The sequence below is a fragment of the Candida pseudojiufengensis genome (assembly GCF_024610245.1).
Source record: "Candida pseudojiufengensis strain CBS 10847 chromosome Unknown scaffold6, whole genome shotgun sequence".
Lineage (NCBI taxonomy): Eukaryota > Fungi > Ascomycota > Pichiomycetes > Serinales > Debaryomycetaceae > Lodderomyces > Lodderomyces pseudojiufengensis.
The window spans coordinates 153,785-172,656 of NW_026261522.1; the positions used below are offsets into that span (position 1 = coordinate 153,785).

General features: G+C 30.8%; 9 protein-coding genes across 9 annotated transcripts; 6 read left to right on the forward strand and 3 right to left on the reverse strand. All coding sequences in view use genetic code 12, as the record gives it.

Annotated features, from left to right (window-relative positions):
• Positions 1 to 75: 75 nt before the first annotated feature.
• On the reverse strand, positions 76 to 2,715 carry KEX2 (kexin; the record flags this gene model as incomplete). The annotated part of the gene is made up of 1 exon (XM_051756300.1): positions 76 to 2,715. The coding sequence occupies one exon, from the start codon at positions 2,713 to 2,715 to the stop codon at positions 76 to 78; it is 2,640 nt and encodes an 879-aa protein (XP_051616905.1).
• A 1,195-nt stretch (positions 2,716 to 3,910) lies between these two features.
• Positions 3,911 to 5,287, forward strand: KGF55_000168 (uncharacterized protein; the record flags this gene model as incomplete). The annotated part of the gene is made up of 1 exon (XM_051756311.1): positions 3,911 to 5,287. The coding sequence occupies one exon, from the start codon at positions 3,911 to 3,913 to the stop codon at positions 5,285 to 5,287; it is 1,377 nt and encodes a 458-aa protein (XP_051616906.1).
• Positions 5,288 to 5,516: 229 nt separating this feature from the next.
• On the forward strand, positions 5,517 to 7,100 carry NAR1 (Nar1p; the record flags this gene model as incomplete). The annotated part of the gene is made up of 1 exon (XM_051756322.1): positions 5,517 to 7,100. The coding sequence occupies one exon, from the start codon at positions 5,517 to 5,519 to the stop codon at positions 7,098 to 7,100; it is 1,584 nt and encodes a 527-aa protein (XP_051616907.1).
• A 376-nt stretch (positions 7,101 to 7,476) lies between these two features.
• KGF55_000170 (uncharacterized protein) lies at positions 7,477 to 8,202 on the forward strand (the record flags this gene model as incomplete). Its single annotated transcript, XM_051756333.1, has 1 exon — positions 7,477 to 8,202. One exon carries the CDS (start codon positions 7,477 to 7,479, stop codon positions 8,200 to 8,202), a length of 726 nt encoding a protein of 241 aa, XP_051616908.1.
• A 397-nt stretch (positions 8,203 to 8,599) lies between these two features.
• ERG27 (3-keto-steroid reductase) lies at positions 8,600 to 9,643 on the forward strand (the record flags this gene model as incomplete). Its single annotated transcript, XM_051756344.1, has 1 exon — positions 8,600 to 9,643. The coding sequence occupies one exon, from the start codon at positions 8,600 to 8,602 to the stop codon at positions 9,641 to 9,643; it is 1,044 nt and encodes a 347-aa protein (XP_051616909.1).
• A 23-nt stretch (positions 9,644 to 9,666) lies between these two features.
• KGF55_000172 (uncharacterized protein) lies at positions 9,667 to 13,785 on the reverse strand (the record flags this gene model as incomplete). Its single annotated transcript, XM_051756355.1, has 1 exon — positions 9,667 to 13,785. The coding sequence occupies one exon, from the start codon at positions 13,783 to 13,785 to the stop codon at positions 9,667 to 9,669; it is 4,119 nt and encodes a 1,372-aa protein (XP_051616910.1).
• Positions 13,786 to 13,938: 153 nt separating this feature from the next.
• Positions 13,939 to 14,664, forward strand: KGF55_000173 (uncharacterized protein; the record flags this gene model as incomplete). Its single annotated transcript, XM_051756366.1, has 1 exon — positions 13,939 to 14,664. One exon carries the CDS (start codon positions 13,939 to 13,941, stop codon positions 14,662 to 14,664), a length of 726 nt encoding a protein of 241 aa, XP_051616911.1.
• A 113-nt stretch (positions 14,665 to 14,777) lies between these two features.
• SRP54 (RNA-binding signal recognition particle subunit) lies at positions 14,778 to 16,454 on the reverse strand (the record flags this gene model as incomplete). The annotated part of the gene is made up of 1 exon (XM_051756377.1): positions 14,778 to 16,454. The coding sequence occupies one exon, from the start codon at positions 16,452 to 16,454 to the stop codon at positions 14,778 to 14,780; it is 1,677 nt and encodes a 558-aa protein (XP_051616912.1).
• Positions 16,455 to 16,614: 160 nt separating this feature from the next.
• Positions 16,615 to 17,010, forward strand: KGF55_000175 (uncharacterized protein; the record flags this gene model as incomplete). The annotated part of the gene is made up of 1 exon (XM_051756388.1): positions 16,615 to 17,010. One exon carries the CDS (start codon positions 16,615 to 16,617, stop codon positions 17,008 to 17,010), a length of 396 nt encoding a protein of 131 aa, XP_051616913.1.
• Between the last annotated feature and the right edge of the window lie 1,862 nt (positions 17,011 to 18,872).

The following is an 18,872-nucleotide window of genomic DNA, read 5'->3' on the forward strand; positions in this document are numbered from 1 at the left end:
AATAAATTTAATTTAATTTGGGCTTTACAAAAAATTTATTCTATGCGTAACATTAAAATGTCTATTTAAATTTCATTATTTACTTTCATTAATTATTTTCCTATCATCAGCAAATTCTTCTTCATTATTGTCATTAGACTTACTAGATTCATCATTAAAACTATTATCGATTTTACTCTTACCTTCATGATTATGATCATCATCATCTTCATCTTCTCCAATTTTAAACATATCTTCATGATAATCAGGTAATGACTCACCATTAAAATCATCAAATAATCTTTCTCTAGCTTCATCATTATATCTATCATCTAATCTTTGATCTCTAGCATCATTTTTATTTAATCTTTGATCATTTCTTTGTCCTAAATCAAATGAATCAGCATTTGTTCCTCTTCTTCTTGAATCTAAAGTTTCTTGATCATCTTCTGAATCTGTATAATCTTCACCAGGTATAATATCAAATTCGAAATCATCATCTCTTCTTCTTCTTCTACGTGAACTACTTGGAGATTTATGAAATTTCATAATTAATAAAACTATAATGAATCCAATTACTGCGATAGCCATGAAATATTGTCCTGTACGATCTGTTGAATAATGTTTGTTTTTACCTTCTTCAGGTTCATCGGTTGACTCGGACTCGTCTGGTACTTTAGTGCCCTCTGAAGTATCTTTTTCACTTGATGTGGATGATGATGATGGAGATGATGAAGTTGATTGCTCAGTTGATGAAATTGCAACTTCTTCAGTTGTTGATGACAGCTGTACTTCCGATGTGACTGTCGAGGATGAAGCTTCTTGAGTCAGTGACTCAGCAAGTGATGATGATGTTGAGGTTGACGATGCTGTCGATGACGATGATGATTCTTGTTTATCTTTTTCAATTCTGTCCCTTCTAACAGCTGCATAATCTTTCAATAATTCATATTTCTCAGCTTTGTCAGCATCTATGGATTCACCAAACAAACGTAATTGCCAATTCTTAAAATTAATATCAATTGGAACGTTTTTAAAATCATCTGCAAATACTTCAATTTCCCAATCACCTAATCCATCTTCTCCCCAATGAGCTACTGACATAAAAGTCCAATCTTGAAAACCTCTTCCGGACGCATCACCAGGTCTGAATGTTGCTAAATCACTTATTATTCCTGAAGGTGATATTAATCTAGCACCGACTTTTCCTCTAAATGATGCATCAATGTTTACAATCACATTTACATGTTCAATTTTCTCAACATTCATAGCTTTTAAGTCATCTTTTGTTACTGTTATCTTAGATTTGATGATTTTTTTGTCTTCATCCCTTTTTAGCTGATTTGGTTTATTTAATGCAAGATTTTCATTGACTTCAACAAGGTCACTATAGTACCAAGCTTGTGGTTTAACATTTTTCCAAGTTTTGGCAAATTCAACCATTTTATAAGCATCAATTTTACCATAACCATATTTATGCGAGTATTTTCTATTCAATTTAGTAGTTTGATAATTCCCATCATTTTCATTAACTGGTGTAGCACTTAATACATTTATGTATTGTAAATCCCTCCATGTTAAATCTGGATTAGCACTGAGTACTAAGGAATATATTCCGCTCGCCAAAGGAGCTGCTGCTGAAGTTCCTCCATGTAATGCACTACATTTCTTTTTTATATCAGTAGTGTGTATATGCTCACCAGATCCAGAAGAATACGTTACAACCATAACTGCTGCACATGCCTCAGAATAAGCTGGATGTAAGCCTTTATAATCAATAGCACCGACAGTTATTGAATAAATAGAGTTAGTATAGCCATCAAAATTACAACTGTCCTGAAATCTACCACCATTACCAGATGCAAAAACATAAATAGCCCCTTTATTACCTCTTCCTTCTTGTATACCTTTGACAAATGCTTGTTTAACAACAACCTCTGGACCACTCAAAGTCCTTCCATTATCTGTTGGACCCCAAGAACATGAATAAATATCATTTGTATCTAATCCATATATTAAAGCAGCAGCTTCTTCAGCTGCCGTTATTGCACCAGACAAAATTCTTATACCACTTACTTGAGATTTATATGCTACTCCAATACCACAAACATCATTCTTAACTGCTGCTATTTCTCCTGCACATCTCGTACCATGATAATCATCAAATAATCGTGGTAAAGGAAGATTACCATTATCGTTAAAATCCCAAGATCCTTTTGCGTTAAAATTATCTTTTAAATCTGCTCCTTCCGCATCTAATCCATCATCTACTATAGCCGTTACTATTCCTTGTCCCAATACATCTTCTAGCCACAATCCAGTTGCATTTACATCATGACCTGGGTATTGTAAATTCAATAAATGCCATTGTGTTGCAAACTCAGGGTCATGAATATCTAGTTTTGATGCAACCGCAGCTAATTTTTGATGAGCTTGATCTGAATTTGATTGATCTGATATTTCTTTATTTTCTTCCCTAGATTCTATTGGAACTGGCATTCTTTTCGTTATTTTCCTAGGATGTAACATATGCAATGACGAAACGTCTTCTAGTAATTCATCATGATGATCTTCAAATCCATCTGATCTTTTCAAAAGATTATAATTATTGGAATTAAAATTACCTAAAAATGAATTATGAGGATGTGATTTATTTATACTAAAAACATAATAATTATCTAAATTTAACTGATGTTCAAATTTATAGTTATCCTTATGTTTAAAAATAAAATCCATTAGTGGTTTTTGACTGAGTGTAGTATCTAGTTCTACTAGGAAATAATTATTTTCTTCATAATTTCTAGTGGGGATATGTTGTTGATTTGATAATGATATAAGGTGGAATAGAATATATATCAATAATTTTATCGAAAACATGATTTATGAACTGAAGGAAAGTCTATAATGAAATAAACACTTGTATAATATAAATTAAATGGAACTGAAAAGAATTGAAATAACCCGATTTTAGTATATAGTATGAAAATAAAGGAAATGCAAAATTTGATTATCGTCCTATATGACAAAATAAAAAGTGATGATAAAATGAATGAAATGACTACTCTATGATCCAAAGTTGAAGTATGTTTACAGTCAAATCGAATATCACTAATCTTGAGTTATGTTGAATAATGAAAAAAAAAATACAAAATAAAAGTTTTTGTATGCGTTGTACTAAATTTGGTAAAACTGAGTCGAGAATTAAATGTAATTTTAGACATGTCAGATCATCTAATACTGCGACATACGCCAAATATCAGAGTTTAACATAGTTTACGTTTATAGTTCCCTTGAATTTTATATTGAACTTTTGGAACCGGCTTTTCTCTCATGAGAACGTTTTGATGATAATTATACCTACGTTGTCGTGACCGAGGTCCCTATTTCAAACTTGAAATTCGAATTGTTTAGATTCAAAAAAAGAAAAATGGTAAAGAATTAATTACAGGTTAACCCCTATGTAGAAGATATTGCCTTGCATCACCATAACTTTGGCTTGGAAACTTCTACCATACGTACAAAAAAGCGGTAAACAAGGAATTATTGTGCAAAACTGGAGTCCACTGCTGTAATTTCAAGCATTATAATATTTTATTATCGCCATAAATATATTATATTTCTTAAGTGGCTAATGTTCAAGTATCAAACATGAACAAGTGGTTTCGGACATGAGCTAGTTTTTTCTTTCTAATTCTAGATATCAAGTAGTTAGAATTAACAATATACCAGATTAGCAAATCATCCATCATCCATCCCGCTCAACTTGATTTTCAGTGGTGACTATACAATATATCATCAAAATTATACGCGTAAATTATTTGATTCGGAATTTGAAAAATCTCGGGTTAAAACAAGTCGAGCATAAAACTATCTGAAGAAGTACAACCTTTCACAAATTAAACCACTAGAGACTCCACATAACTGACACGATATGGCTATCAACTGCAAAAGAATTGTATTAGTGTCTTTAGCTATTCTCTCAACTGCAATAGCAGATATGGACATGGATATGGATGAAGAAAGACCAGAATTTCATCCTATTAATCCAGAATCTAAAACATTTCATTGGATTATTACATTATTTACATTACTCATGATTCCATCAATAAGTACATCTTTAGCATTTGCAAATAGATTCCATTGGTCTTTAGGTTTACAATATATTGCAACAGGATATTCTGTTTTTGAATCTTTATTTTTGGATTTTCCGGATAATGTAGATAATCATGAAAATAGAACTTCAAAGGGAACCAGTTGGTTTTTGAGTATACTATTGGGAATAACCATATTTTTGGGGACGTTATTGAATGGAAGTAACTTTGTTATAAATAAGTTTTATCCTCATTTATCAAAACATTATAATGAATATGGATTAATGTCAAAAATATATAAAGCGTTGTCCTTACTATGTGTTTTGACTGGATGGGTTAGAGTATGTATGGCCCCAATTGCATTGTTTGGCTTTTGTTATGGCAGACATACTGGCCAATGTATAGCTCATGGAATTATGGGGTCGGCTTTTATACTATATTCGTTTATTTTATCAATGGTCCTAGTGGTGCCTTGGATCAGAAAACATCAATTATTAAGCAGCAACACTGCTAACTTGAGATCTCAAGAATTTTATGATTCAACAATAATGATGTTATGGGGAATTGTAAATACTTTCACAGAGCATAGATGGGGAAAAGAAGGTTGGAATATGGGAGATTATCAACATACTGCAATGGGAATAATTTGGTGGGGTGGTGGATTATTGGGAATGTTTTTATCAAGAAATAATCAAAGAACTTTTATACCTGCTTTATTATTGATTTTCACTGGGTATTCAATGAGTCAACATTCTCAACATTTGGTAATATCAACTAAAGTTCATTCAGTTTTCGGAATTGCTTTAATGAGTGCTGGTGTTACTAGAATCATAGAGATTGTATTATTGTTGAAAGATCAAGCTTGTAGTCAGCTGGGTAAGATCTTATCATTTCAATATTTACCACCATTTTGTTTGACACTAGCTGGGATTATGTTCATGAGTGCAACTGAAGAACAATTGCAATTGGTACATGATTTAGGCTCTGATCATTCTGCGTATATATTGGTTGTTTCATCGGCTGCTTTTCTAATATATTTATGGATTTTACTATGTATATGGTTATATTTAAAACTAGTGGGTTATAATGAGGATGGTGAGATACAAAATCAAGGTTATAATAGCGTGGCGGCTGAAGAGTTCGAATTGGGAGACGTAAGTGAAGTCGAATTTGAAGTTGATGATGATGAAGAACTTTCAACCCCAACAGAGAGGTAGAATATATACGTAAAATAGAATATAGTAATAGTCTAATATCAATGTTTCAGATCTGGGTTAGTATGATAGCAATTTTGTGTCATCTCTGTTTTGTGTCTTCTGATAGTAAGCGAAAAAAAAAATTGATAACAAAAAGAAAAGATTTATTTTTTATTAGTAATGATCAAATAATATTGGATGTAGCATATATCATTAAATAAATGATTATTCTACTAAATCAAATACAATTATGAGTGCAATACTATCAGCAGATGATTTAAATGATTTTATATCACCTGGAGTAGCATGTATTAAACCATTACAAGATTTACCTCAACCAACGGACCAATCAAATAATGAAAATGGTGAAGTTGAAATACAAATTGATTCAAAGGGTAATCCATTAGAGATATCAAAAATTGATGGAAAACAAAATAATTTATCACCTGCTCAAATATCTTTAGCTGATTGTTTAGCGTGTTCAGGATGTATCACATCAGCTGAAGAAGTGTTGGTGGCACAACATTCACATCAAGAGTTAATTAAAGCTTTAAAATCAGATAAAAATAAAGTCTTTGTCGCAAGTATATCACAACAACTGAGGGCTTCTTTAGCTACAGCATATAGTTTATCAGTGGAGGAAATAGACAAATTACTAATTAATTTGTTTGTAAATCAAATGGGATTCAAATATGTAGTTGGGACTTCATTAGGTCGAAAATTATCATTAATCAATGAATCGAAAAATATAATTCAAAAAAAGGAGCAGGGGTTGAAAAATCCTATTCTATCTTCAATATGTCCAGGTTGGGTGTTATATGCAGAAAAGACTCATCCATACGTACTACCAATGATATCCACAGTAAAGTCATCACAACAAATCACTGGATGCCTACTAAAGGCATTAGCTGCTTATGATTGTGGAGTCTCGAAATCTGAAATATATCATTTATCAATAATGCCATGTTTTGATAAAAAGCTAGAAAGCGCAAGACCTGAAATATTTGGTGATACCGCACCTGATGTCGATTGCGTTTTAACTGCAAAAGAATTAATAACATTGTTAGATGAGGAACCTAATTACAAACTAATACCTAAAATAACTCCACCTATAATGAACCAAAATATTGATGATGTTTATAAATCTGTTGCTCCCCAAAGTTGGCCATTTGTATCATACTCCTGGTCAAACGATCCAGGTTCATCCTCTGGAGGGTATGCATTTAATTATCTAAGGATATTCCAAGACGACTTAATGATGAAGGGTTACGATGAATCAAATTTCACGATGAAAATAGTTCAAGGTAAAAATTCAGATATATATGAAATGAGATTAATGTATAAGAATGAAAAATTAGCTAGTGCAGCTATAGTTAATGGATTTAGAAATATTCAAAACCTAGTAAGGAAATTAAAACCAAATAACAAAACAACTACAACAAAAGTTAACCCATTAGTAGCTAGGCGAAGAGCTCGAATGACTACTTCAACAACAACATCTACGCAAAAACCGGAAGAATTAGCAGATGCTTCAAAAGTAGATTATGTTGAAATAATGGCTTGTCCAAGTGGATGTATCAATGGCGGAGGACAAATTGCACCACCAAAAGGAGAATCAGAAAAAGATTGGATAAATGAACTGTTAATTAAATATAATTCAGTTCCAATGTTTGATTTATCATTACATCCTCAAGATATAGAAAAATTCATTGAATGGAGTAATGAATTTGAAAAAGAATTTCATATTTCTGACGACAGATTATTTAAAACTTATTTTAATGAAGTGGAGAAACCGACTGATCCTACTGCTATAATGGTAGGTTCTAAATGGTAAAATTAGGGTATATATAGACTTATAGAATCATTTGAAATGTAATGACTTTATTTATTAAGTATTAGTATATGTTTGTATACATTTCTGTTATCTTTTTGTGTAATAAGATTAAACCAATAGAAACGAGATTTTTTAATCTTACACATACATTTCTATAGAGAGAAAAAAAAATTTAATACAACCATAGATATAACCACAACGTAATTAACAAATCAACTACACTGATCAAGATCAAGACATCTATAATTTGACATATTTACATCGACTGAATCATCTAACATCAACTTTACTATTCATACTTCACGTTCTGTGTTAGAAAATTTTTTCTTATTTATTATTCCCTTTAGCATTGAATTACTACATATAAAATTTCAGAATGTTCAGACCACTAATCAATCAATCATCATCAATACTTAAGACAACATCTACAAGGTCATCACCCATAATATCATCCACAACAAACAATATACGTTTAATATCTACCTCCCCCAAATTATATAAACCAGCTTTAGCAGCAGAAACAACAGATTATTTACCAACAGGAGGTTCAACTCAATCAGCTTGGCCAAAAGGGTTTAGACAACCAAAACCTAAAACATGGGAAGAAGATCATGAATCAGCATTAAGTAAAGCCACGAAATATTTCTTCTTAAGTGAAATTGCTCGTGGTATGTATATTTGTTTGGAAATGTATTTTAGAAGTCCTTATACAATATATTATCCATTTGAAAAAGGTCCAATTAGTCCAAGATTTAGAGGTGAACATGCATTAAGAAGATATCCTAGTGGTGAAGAAAGATGTATTGCTTGTAAATTATGTGAAGCTATATGTCCGGCTCAAGCTATTACAATTGAAGCTGAAGAAAGAGCAGATGGGTCAAGAAGAACTTATAAATATGATATTGATATGACCAAATGTATTTATTGTGGTTACTGTCAAGAAAGTTGTCCAGTTGATGCAATTGTTGAAAGTCCTAATGTTGAATATTCAACCGCTACAAGAGAAGAATTATTATATAATAAGGAGAAATTATTGGAAAATGGTGATAAATGGGAACAAGAATTACAATATTGTATTGATGCTGATGCTCCATATCGTTAAAGACATTGTTGTGTAAACCTTTTATAGACCTTATTTAATGTACATCAAATTTCAAAAAATCTCGTTCCAGTCCAAATTTTTCAACTCTTAAGCCGCACAGGATACTCAATATGGTGTTTTCATTGCAATTTTTAATGTCGGACTAAGAGCATTTGATATAGTGAGAAGCGAAGCCTTATTCTTCTCTCGCAACATTGTAGTTGAATCTTATAGCTCTACTCTGTCTCAATCTGTCATTGAAATGAAATGTTTGTATCGTTTTTCAAGCATGTGAAGATCGGACTGTTTCATAAATTTATACGATCGCGTAAATTTATTTTTCATGTTTACTTTAAATATTTCAATTTAAATTGATTTAACTACTTCTACAAGTGTCCACTTATAAACAAATTGAACCATGTCTTTGATAAAAAAGTCGACAAAAATAGTCATAACTGGAACATCCTCCAACTTAGGTTTCAATATAGCAATCAGATTATTAGAGAAATTACCAAATGATAAAGAAATAACATTAATAGTTACATCAAGAACATTACCAAAAGTTAAAGAATCAATAAATGATATCAAAAAATTTATAATTGAAAAAATTCCAGATAAAATAAAGTTGGTTGAATTTGATTATTTACTTGTTGATTTTACAGATATGGTGTCCATCCTATCTGCATATTACGAATTAAATAAGAGATACAAGCATATTGATTATCTATTTATAAATGCAGCACAAGGAGTTTATGGAGGAATTGATTGGAAACAAGCTACAATAGAAGTATTATCAAATCCAATTGAAGCAGTCACCAATCCTACTTATAAATTACAACGAACAGGTGTTGAATCTAATGATAATTTAGGATTAGTATTTCAAGCTAATGTATTTGGACCTTATTATTTTATTCATAAAATTAAACATTTACTAGCTAAAGGGGGGAAAGTAATATGGATTGGATCATTAATGTCTGATCCTAAATATTTATCTTTTAATGATTTACAATTACTTAAATCTCCTGAAAGTTATGAAGGATCAAAAAGATTAGTTGATTTATTACATTTTGGAACTTACAAATCTTTGGAAAGTGAATATGGAATTTATCAATATTTAGTTCATCCAGGTATATTTATAAGTTTTTCATTTTTCCAGTTTTTAAATATTTTCACATACTATGGAATGTTAAGTTTCTTTTATATAGCAAGGTTATTGGGGTCACCTTATCATAATATCTCAGGTTATATTGCTGCTAATGCTCCAATTCAAGCAGCATTGGGAAATGTAAAACAATCTACAAAAGCTGGTTCTGCATGTACGAGATCAGGGAAAGAATATTTGAAATTTGAAGAAGTTGATACTACAGGTTCAGAAGATATAGTTAAATATTTTAATGACTTAGTTGAGGAATGGGATTTTAAACTAAAGGATCAAATAGTAAATACTCGTGTACCTAATTAATACGGAATTTTGGAGACAAAAAATCAATGATAAATAGATTGTTGTAAACAATTACAACCACAACCACTTGCACACTCTTGATTTTCTTCTGACCACCATTCACTTGCACAATCCGTATGTAAAATATGCTCACAATTTCCGCATAATGTGAAATTTTTTGTAGCTGCTAAATTACATAATGTACAATATTTTATTAATTGTCTTTTGTTTGTATTCCAAGCATTTGGTTTTCTCATTATAACGGAGGAAACAGTGTTTATGAAAATTTGATTAGGTGTTTGCTTATTTCTTTTTCTTAACCCTATTTTACAAACATGAGTTGAAAAAATTGATTCTGACTTCGTTTCATTTTCATAATTAAATTTTAATATTTCTAATCTTTTGACTGGTAAATTCCAATCGTACAAAGTCTCGGCATACATCGATCTGTACATTTTCATCTTCTCATCACTTAAACAATCCGGTAGGTTATTGGGTATAGATTCTTCAAATATATCTAATTCCTCAACATTCTGCAATTCAAAAGTAACCTCTGGTGGTGGGTCAACTTTCAATTTCGTTGCTACAAATTTTCTATTCAATCTAGTTTTTTCAGTTATTCCTTTACTCACTTTTTTTGGTGTTGGTGTTTTTATTTCAGGTTCAATTAATGAGCCCTGTGAATGATTTTTTGTGTTGAGTGAATTTAATGGTGGACCAAACTTTTTCATGTAACTAAATTTGTCTGGAGAATCTGTTCTCGAACTTAAATTATCTGTGGATGAATTTATTGAATGATTGTAATAATTATTAATTCTTGATTCTTTCCTTCTATAGGACAGTTCAATGCTATGAGAATCGTTATATGTGATTTCAGATTTTTCATCATTGATTGTGCTTCCATCAGTATTTCTTGATCGTCTGTCAAATTGATCCTGCGTAGAATAAAGTAACTCAAATGATCTAGTATGTCTTAAAATGTGTGGGCTTTGATGGAGTAGACATGACATCATGGCCAACATTTGGGTGTTTTGCTGTTTGATGAAATATTCAAAAATTTCTTGTATGAGCCAAGTATATCCAAACGGATGTGATCCCCACATGGACAAATTTTTACCTTTAATGTGATTTAATTGACTAGGAATGTTTGGATTAATGCCGCCAGCAGCACTATTATTTAATAATATTTCCAATATTTTCCAAACCTCACCAATTTCTTTTAAATCATGCTTGAATGCCACTTTGGAATTAAATGCAGCTAAATTTTCAGGACTATCTCCTATAACTTTATATTCTTTTGCTAAATCTAATCTATCAGGTAGCAAATGACTAAAATCAATGATTCCAACTATATTCTTATTTTTACCATTAGATTTCTTTTTGTCTCCTTTCAAAGAAGATTTATAATTTGATAATGATTCACCATGACTTGTCAATTTCTTCAATGATGATTTATGACTATCATCATTATTGACAAATCTACTACCTAATCCAAAACTTGAACGTAATAAACCAGGCATTCTGTTCCTAACCGATGAATCTTGTTTCAACAACTCCTCGAGATCGTCTTCAAAGTCTTCATCAGAAGATGAATTCTCATTTTCTTGAGCATCTGAATCATCTTTCAAATCATCAGAATCAGAATTTTCCAGCTCTGAATCTGATGAAATTGTTGAGTCGTGATTTTGATGCGGTGAATGATGTGTTTTAACACTAAATCCGTTATCATTGAATTTCAAAATATTAATCTTTTGAGTTTCAATATTTTCTTGATCAATTTCTGAATTAGCTTTAGGTATGAAAAAACAAACCAATTTTCCAGTTGGACTCCAAACAGCACCACAACCTTTTGGAATAGGAGTAGAGTCAAAATTAGGTGGCTTTTGTTCAACATTTGAACCAGCTTCAATTAAATCTTGCCCAATAATTTCAGCATCTGCTGGCACGTTAGGAAGTGCAGGTATTAAATCACCATATCCTGGATCGTTGTCTTCACCAGAAGAATAACCATTGAAATCCGGTTGTTGATTAATCAAATCATCCACCCAACCTTCATTTCCAACTTCTGGTAAATATTCATCTTCAGCACTACCTCTTCTATGTTCAATCATTAAATCATCATCTAATTCAATCTTCTCACCCAACAAATATCTCAAGCATGGTTCCAAACAAAATCTTTGGTATTTGTTAGCATAAAAATTAGCTATCTCATTAAGAGTATTCTCCATCAATGTTTTCATTTCTTTACTTAATTCATGAGTTTCTTCAATTTCAAATTTAATTTCATTCTGTTTGATCAATTTTTGAACTCTTTTACTGGATGTTCCTTTTGAAACATCAACTTCCTCTAAATAAGGATATGATAGAGGAAAATCAATAGCAAGACGTATAAATATTAATTTTTGTTCAATTGGCTCTTCCATGATTTCGTCAATATTAGCATTTTTAATACTTCCATCTGTGAAACTCTTTCTGTCTAACTCCTTTCCATCTTCACTTAATACGCTTTTATCTTTTGTCGAATTCACAGTATCAAGATACCCGATTTCCATTGAGTCCACCGACGATTTTTTCTCCAAAGGAACTTCAGGAGTAACAGTTGGACCTTTCAAACTTATTACTAATTCACCTGTTGATACAGAGATTTTTTCAAATCTAATAAATGGAAATTTATGACCAACAATACTAACTTCCTCACCTAAATTTGATGGACCTTCATTTTCAATTGAAGTTGAACTATCTTTTCGTTCAACTCTTGAAGTATGACCAATTCTAACACCTGAAATCCAATCTAAATGATCAAGTTGACTAAACTCATACCCTGATTGTTTTCGTTTTTCAGCAATTTGATATAAAGTCACAGCAGATAGAATATCACCTCCATTAGTTTTGGCAACATCATCGATTGTAACTTCTGGTTCCCTACAAAATGTTTCATAAGTTTGTAACTCTTCTTCACTTGGAGTTCTTTCTGTTGATAATTCTCCATCTTGAACCTCTCTAAATACATTCAAAAATGTAGGATTATAATTCACCAGTTTATAAATTTTTTCATCACTTGGCCATAACTTTAGATCAACATCTTTATCTGACCAAGTCACTAATTGATAATCTTTCCAATTTTGTTTTGACTCAAAATATTTATATTTTTCATGTTTAGTTCTCCATAAGAAATCTTTTATTGGACCTCTATGACCTTTAAATGAATATGCAAATTCTCCAGATATAGTTTGAGTTTCATTAGTTGCAAGGTACTGCTTGTAAGCATCTTCATAATTTATGATATGAATTGAATCTTGACCATCTCTTAATGGCATCACACCAACTGCTTTATCCGTACCAAACGGTAGTGTACGAGCTCTGGATATAGGGAAATCAGTTTCAATAACTACACTTGCTTTGAATGCATCATCTGATGAATTGCTAAAATAATTAAACTCACTAATAGCCTTTTGTGATTTACCACTCAGTAAATCCCAAAATTTAATTTGATTATCATTTGAACAAGTTATAACATTTTTTAAACCTTGTGTAAAATCAAGTCCATTAATTTTTCCTTCGTGAGCTTTTGATACCTTAACAACTGGTAATGCACCTTTTCTTGTATCCCAAACATAAAAAGAATTATCATGAGACGAAGCTATTTCATATGGATTTTCATGGTTCCATTTAACTTGTATAGCACCAGCTCTCCAATCTGCCCATTTATTTGCCGGTTTTCTTGGAGCTCTCATATCCCAACTTAACGCAAAAGTATCAATTGAACAAGTAGCTAATATTTCTGGATCTGAAGGATGGAAATTAATATCTGATATTGCTCTTGTATGTGCATGTAGAATATTGGCAATTGCATTATTTGAAGGTCGACTTAAATCCCATAATAATGCTTTTTGATTTGAAGTTGATATACACCATGATGGTTTAATTAATGAATGTGGTGACCATTGAACATCTGCTACTTCCCAAGATGTAATATGATGTAACCATCTCGGAGGAGTAAATGGATCATCCATATCTATAATGAATAATCCTCTTCTACCTGCTAAAACTGCGTCTCTACCGTTTGGAGATAGAGACATGGCACCAATGGCACCATCTACTCTTAACAGTAATGACTTACCAAATGTAGAAGAATCATTTGGATTTAGTAGACGATTTACCATATATTTTAGGTGATTTTTGCAACTTGATAAAAATTGGTTTTTGTTTAAAAGCGATTTAAAAAAATAAAAATAAAATATGGAGTAGTCTGTCTATCTTTTTAAAATTATCATTTATTAACAACTACCTAGACGAACAACAATCGTTCAAGCAAAATGGATCAAGATAATCAGAATAAGGATGTGGAAATGCTCGATGAAGAATTCAATGATACCGATGATGGGATAATAGAGACCTCACAATCAAATGATAACCTACAAGACAAACCTAACAGTACAACAAAATCTACAACAACAACAACTGAAAAACAATCAAAAGCAGAGAAATCAAAACAGAGGCAACAATCACTATCTGCAGCTGCAGCTGCAAGTGCTGCCGCTGCACCATCATTAATACCTGACCTACCTGAACTCACACGTAAAGATAAAACTTTAAAAGAAGTATTAGATATGATGGATGATGAATTTGCACCAATAATACCAGATGCAGTAACAGATTATTATTTAGCCAAAAATGGATTTGAATCATCAGATATTAAAATTAAAAGACTTATAGCATTAGCAACTCAAAAATTTATAAGTGATATAGCTCAAGATGCTTATGAATATAGTAGAATTCGTAATGCAAGTGCTGTTTATAATTCTTCAAATCCTCAAGTTAGAGCAAAACAATTATTACAAGGTCAACAATATGCAAATCAACAATCATTAGCTGGGAATAGTAATAACAATAATTCTGAAAATAATGATCAACAAAATACTCAACAATCTCATTCTACAGCTGGTAATCAACAAGGTAAAGTAGTTTTAACAATGGAAGATCTTAGTAATGCATTAAGTGAATATGGTATGAATGCATCAAGACCAGAGTTTTATAGGTAAATTAGTTAAATATTAAGAATAATGACTTTTAATGAAAACAAAATGATGTGAAATATTTAATTTAATGAATGTACAAATATATATTAAAAGAATTGAATGATTTACGAATTTTTCTACATACCCATACCTCCACCAAATTGTTGCATCATTCTTTGCATCATTCCTGGATCTTTCATCATTTGTTGTGCTTGTTGCATCATTTGTGGATTACTTCTCATCATTTGTTGTGCTTGTTGCATCATAGCAGGATTATTCATCATTCCAGCTAATCCTCCAGGTCCACCAGCAGCACCTGGACCACCTGCACCACCTAACATACTCATAGCTTGTTGCATAAAATTTGGATTGGATTGAGCTTGTTGCATCATTCTTTGCATTTGTGATCCACCAGCACCTAAAGGACCTCCAGGTTGACCAGGTTGTCCTTGAGCTGCAATAGCGGATTTAGCCATTGTTGACATCATTCTATGTTGTTGTAAAATCATTTCAACTTCAACTGCACTACAACCTGAACCTCTTGCAACTCTTATTATTCTACTTGGTTCTTTTATAAAAATTCTACCATCACTTTCTAATTCTTTTGTTGTCATTGAATCCATTATAAAAATCATATTTCTTATTTTTTGAGAAGTTTCTTCTTCTCCAACTTGTGACATTATATTAGATAATCCAGGTATCATTGATGCTATATTTGTAAGTGGTCCCATTTTCATAAAATTATTCATTTGATTCTGAAAATCTTTTAAAGTAAATTTACCTTCTTTTATATTTTCTATAGTTTGTTTATGACCTTCATCATTATTTAAATTTAATGATTGAACATGATCTATAAGTCCTTGGATATCACCAATTCCTAATAATTTTGAAATAAATGTAGTTGGTTTAAATACTTCAAAATCTCCAACATGTTCACCTGTACCTATAAATACAATTGGAGTCTTTGTAGCGGCTACTGCAGATATTGCACCACCACCTTTTGCATGACCATCCATTTTTGTTAATATTATAGATCCAAAATTTGAACTTTCTTTAAATGCACGAGCTTGAGATTCAGCAGCTTGACCAATTGATCCATCCATAACCATAATAGTTTGACTTGGTTGTACAGCTTCTCCAATTTGAATCATTTCATTAAATAATTGTTCTTCTTGTCTATGTCTACCTGATGTATCTACAATAATTATATCAAATTTTTCTTGTTTAAATTTTTGAACACCTTCAAATGCTATTTTTACAGGATCTGGTTCTAAATATGAACCATAATATGGAATATTTGCTTTTATTGCATTTTGTTTTAATTGATCAAATGCACCAGCTCTGAATGTATCCGCACATACTAATCCAACTTTAAATCCTCTTTTTTTATAATATACAGCTAATTTAGTACATGATGTAGTTTTTCCAGCACCTTGTAACCCAACAAACATAATAATATGACTTGAATCTTTTGAAACTTTAACTTTTTTCCCATTTATAGTTTTTGTAGTTGATGATAATTTTTTCGGTTTTGGAGGTTCAACATTTGAATCAACTAATGCACATAATTCATCATATATGATCTTTTGTAATTTTTTTCTTTTATTATGTGTTGATGATTCTTTTATCACATTTTCTTCTTCAATTTTATTTCGTATATTGCCTCTTAATTTTGCAACTAATTTAACATTTATATCTGATTCTAATAATGCTGAACATATATCTTTTATCATTTGTTGAATTTCATCATCAGTACCCTTTTCAACTGAGGAAAGAGCACCTCTTAGTCTATCTCCAAGATCTGCTAATACCATGATTGGCTATGAAAATTTTGGTTGTGAGTTGTATGAGTTTATCAGTAGTATCAGATCTAATTAAATGAAAAAAATATAATAGAGTTGAAAAATAGCTATTGACAGTTCTAAAAAAAATTTGGTCGTGTGGATAAATGTATCTTGATAACATCAATATATTATGGATAAGGAACAACTACAGAAAGATGGTAATACTATAGGCAAGAACCAAACCAATGATTCCAAATTACCAATTGATAAAGAGCTAGGTACTGATGAAGTTGAAAAAATCAAATCAAAAATAGATTTTACAAATGGTGGAGTTGATAATTTTAAATTTTATCCAGATAAACCAGAAAATCATCGTCATAAATATAGATGGTCAATGAAACAAGCTTCAAAATTTTATGATCCTTGTGAAGAAAGTAGACAAGCTTCAATGGATTGTGTATATAGAAATCAAGATGATAAATATGTTTGTCAAGATTTTTTTGATGCATATAGAGAATGTAGGAAAGATTTCTTTAAAAAGAAAAAAGCTGATAGAATAGAAGGGAAGAAAGGTTGGGGTTGGTAAGTTTACCCTTGGTGAATAAAATTCTGAATGAATTTTGTTAATACTTGCGAGAAGACGTAATTTATCAATCAATATGTAAATAGGTTAATGAATAATGATAATTTTGGAATAAAATACAGTAATTACTGGCTCTGAGATTGAATTAATTGTAAAAAGCTTTTATATATGCAGAATACAACATACATTAAGATGAATTTATATCTCACAATCCAGTGTTAAAGTTTTGATTTTACTATAGTCTCATAATTTATGACGATTTTGCAGCAAAATTTTTAAAATTCAAGGACTTAATAGAATAGTCTATCTAAAGCATTTAAATCAATAGCCATGTGCTATTGCATTTTCACAAAGAAAGGATAAAACAGTACATCTCTAGGTTCTAGATAATTCGACAATTTGGGATATCAATCGTTGAATCAGCTCAAGTCCACGCTTCTCTGGAAGGATTTTATCTTGAATTTACCGCGGTATCTTACATGAAAGCATTTAATTCATTCCTTGCATATTCTAGTACTCAAAGATTTATGGTAACTTTCAAATCCTAAGATACTCTTCATTCCCTTTCGAACAATTAGTACTAGATAAAATCAACCATACTTTTAAAGCATTTAAAAGATCATCTACTATTAAGAGCTTGAAAAGAGCATGAAAAGTATTCAAGGATAAAAGTATTATAAATCCTTCGTACCGATTGTGAACCTATTAAACCGTTTCAAAACCTTACTATTTTTGTTGAGTCTTCTCTCCATGTATTACCATTTAATATTATCTACTTCTCTTTCACCTTTTTCGATCTCTAATATGAAATCCTGAAATTTCAAAATTAGTACCATTGAATTAGAAAGCATGATACGATTAGGTTTTAACTCGAAACATTAATTGAAAAAATAGACATATACTTCAACACATCTTTCATTTCGAGTCATTTTATCAAGAATTCTTTCCCATCTTCCTAAGTATTGTCTTTATTGATATTATATAACAGTATGAAGTTTTGCCTAGCTTATTGCCATAAAGTTGAGAATTTACTTGTATTGCTATATTAGATATATTTGCTAATATGTCGAAATTCTAAGCGATGTTAGAGGTTAAATTATTTTTAGAACCGCGCGAATAAATTTAGTACGATGCAATTTGCAAAAGTTTTTCTCTCTCGTGTGCGATTTAGGTTTTGAATTATTGCAAAATTGAAAAGAGAGAAACTCAACATTGAATGAACATATTTCGAGTATTATTGTTTTGTATTAAGTAAATGTATTAATATTAATCTATAAAATTATTATACTCCTCTTATGATGTGGAAGATATAATGTAAATTGTCCCAAATGAAAATATTTTAAAAAAATCTATAAATTTAAACCAGAACCAAAATTTTTAAGTATGAACCAATTATTTAAGTCAATTGATAAGTCGATGATAATGTAATGTAAGTGTTTTGAGTGTTATTTGATTATTTTCTAACAGCAAATCCAAAAAATTCTCCTAAAAATGAACCTTCAAATTTATTTTCAAATTTTAAACCACCAGCTCTTATTTCTGCCATAATTTGAGCTTCTTTTTCAGCAGCTGTTAATTTAATTGGTTGTTGAGCAGCAAACATTGTTTTAGTTATTAATTTAATTGAAGTAAGTTGATTGAACAGTTAATAATGTGAAATTTTATGATGATGATGAACAAATTTAAATTTTTGATGAAAAATGTTCTACTTTTATATAAAAATTCTAATGAGTAACCATTTCGGACGTGTGGGACCAGTAATGGTGTTTTTGTGTAATATTTGTTGCGTAAAACTAATTTTTCCGAAGTAACACAACAAACCTTAAAATTTCTTTTTGTTTCATTTTTCTGATGAATGGAAAAAA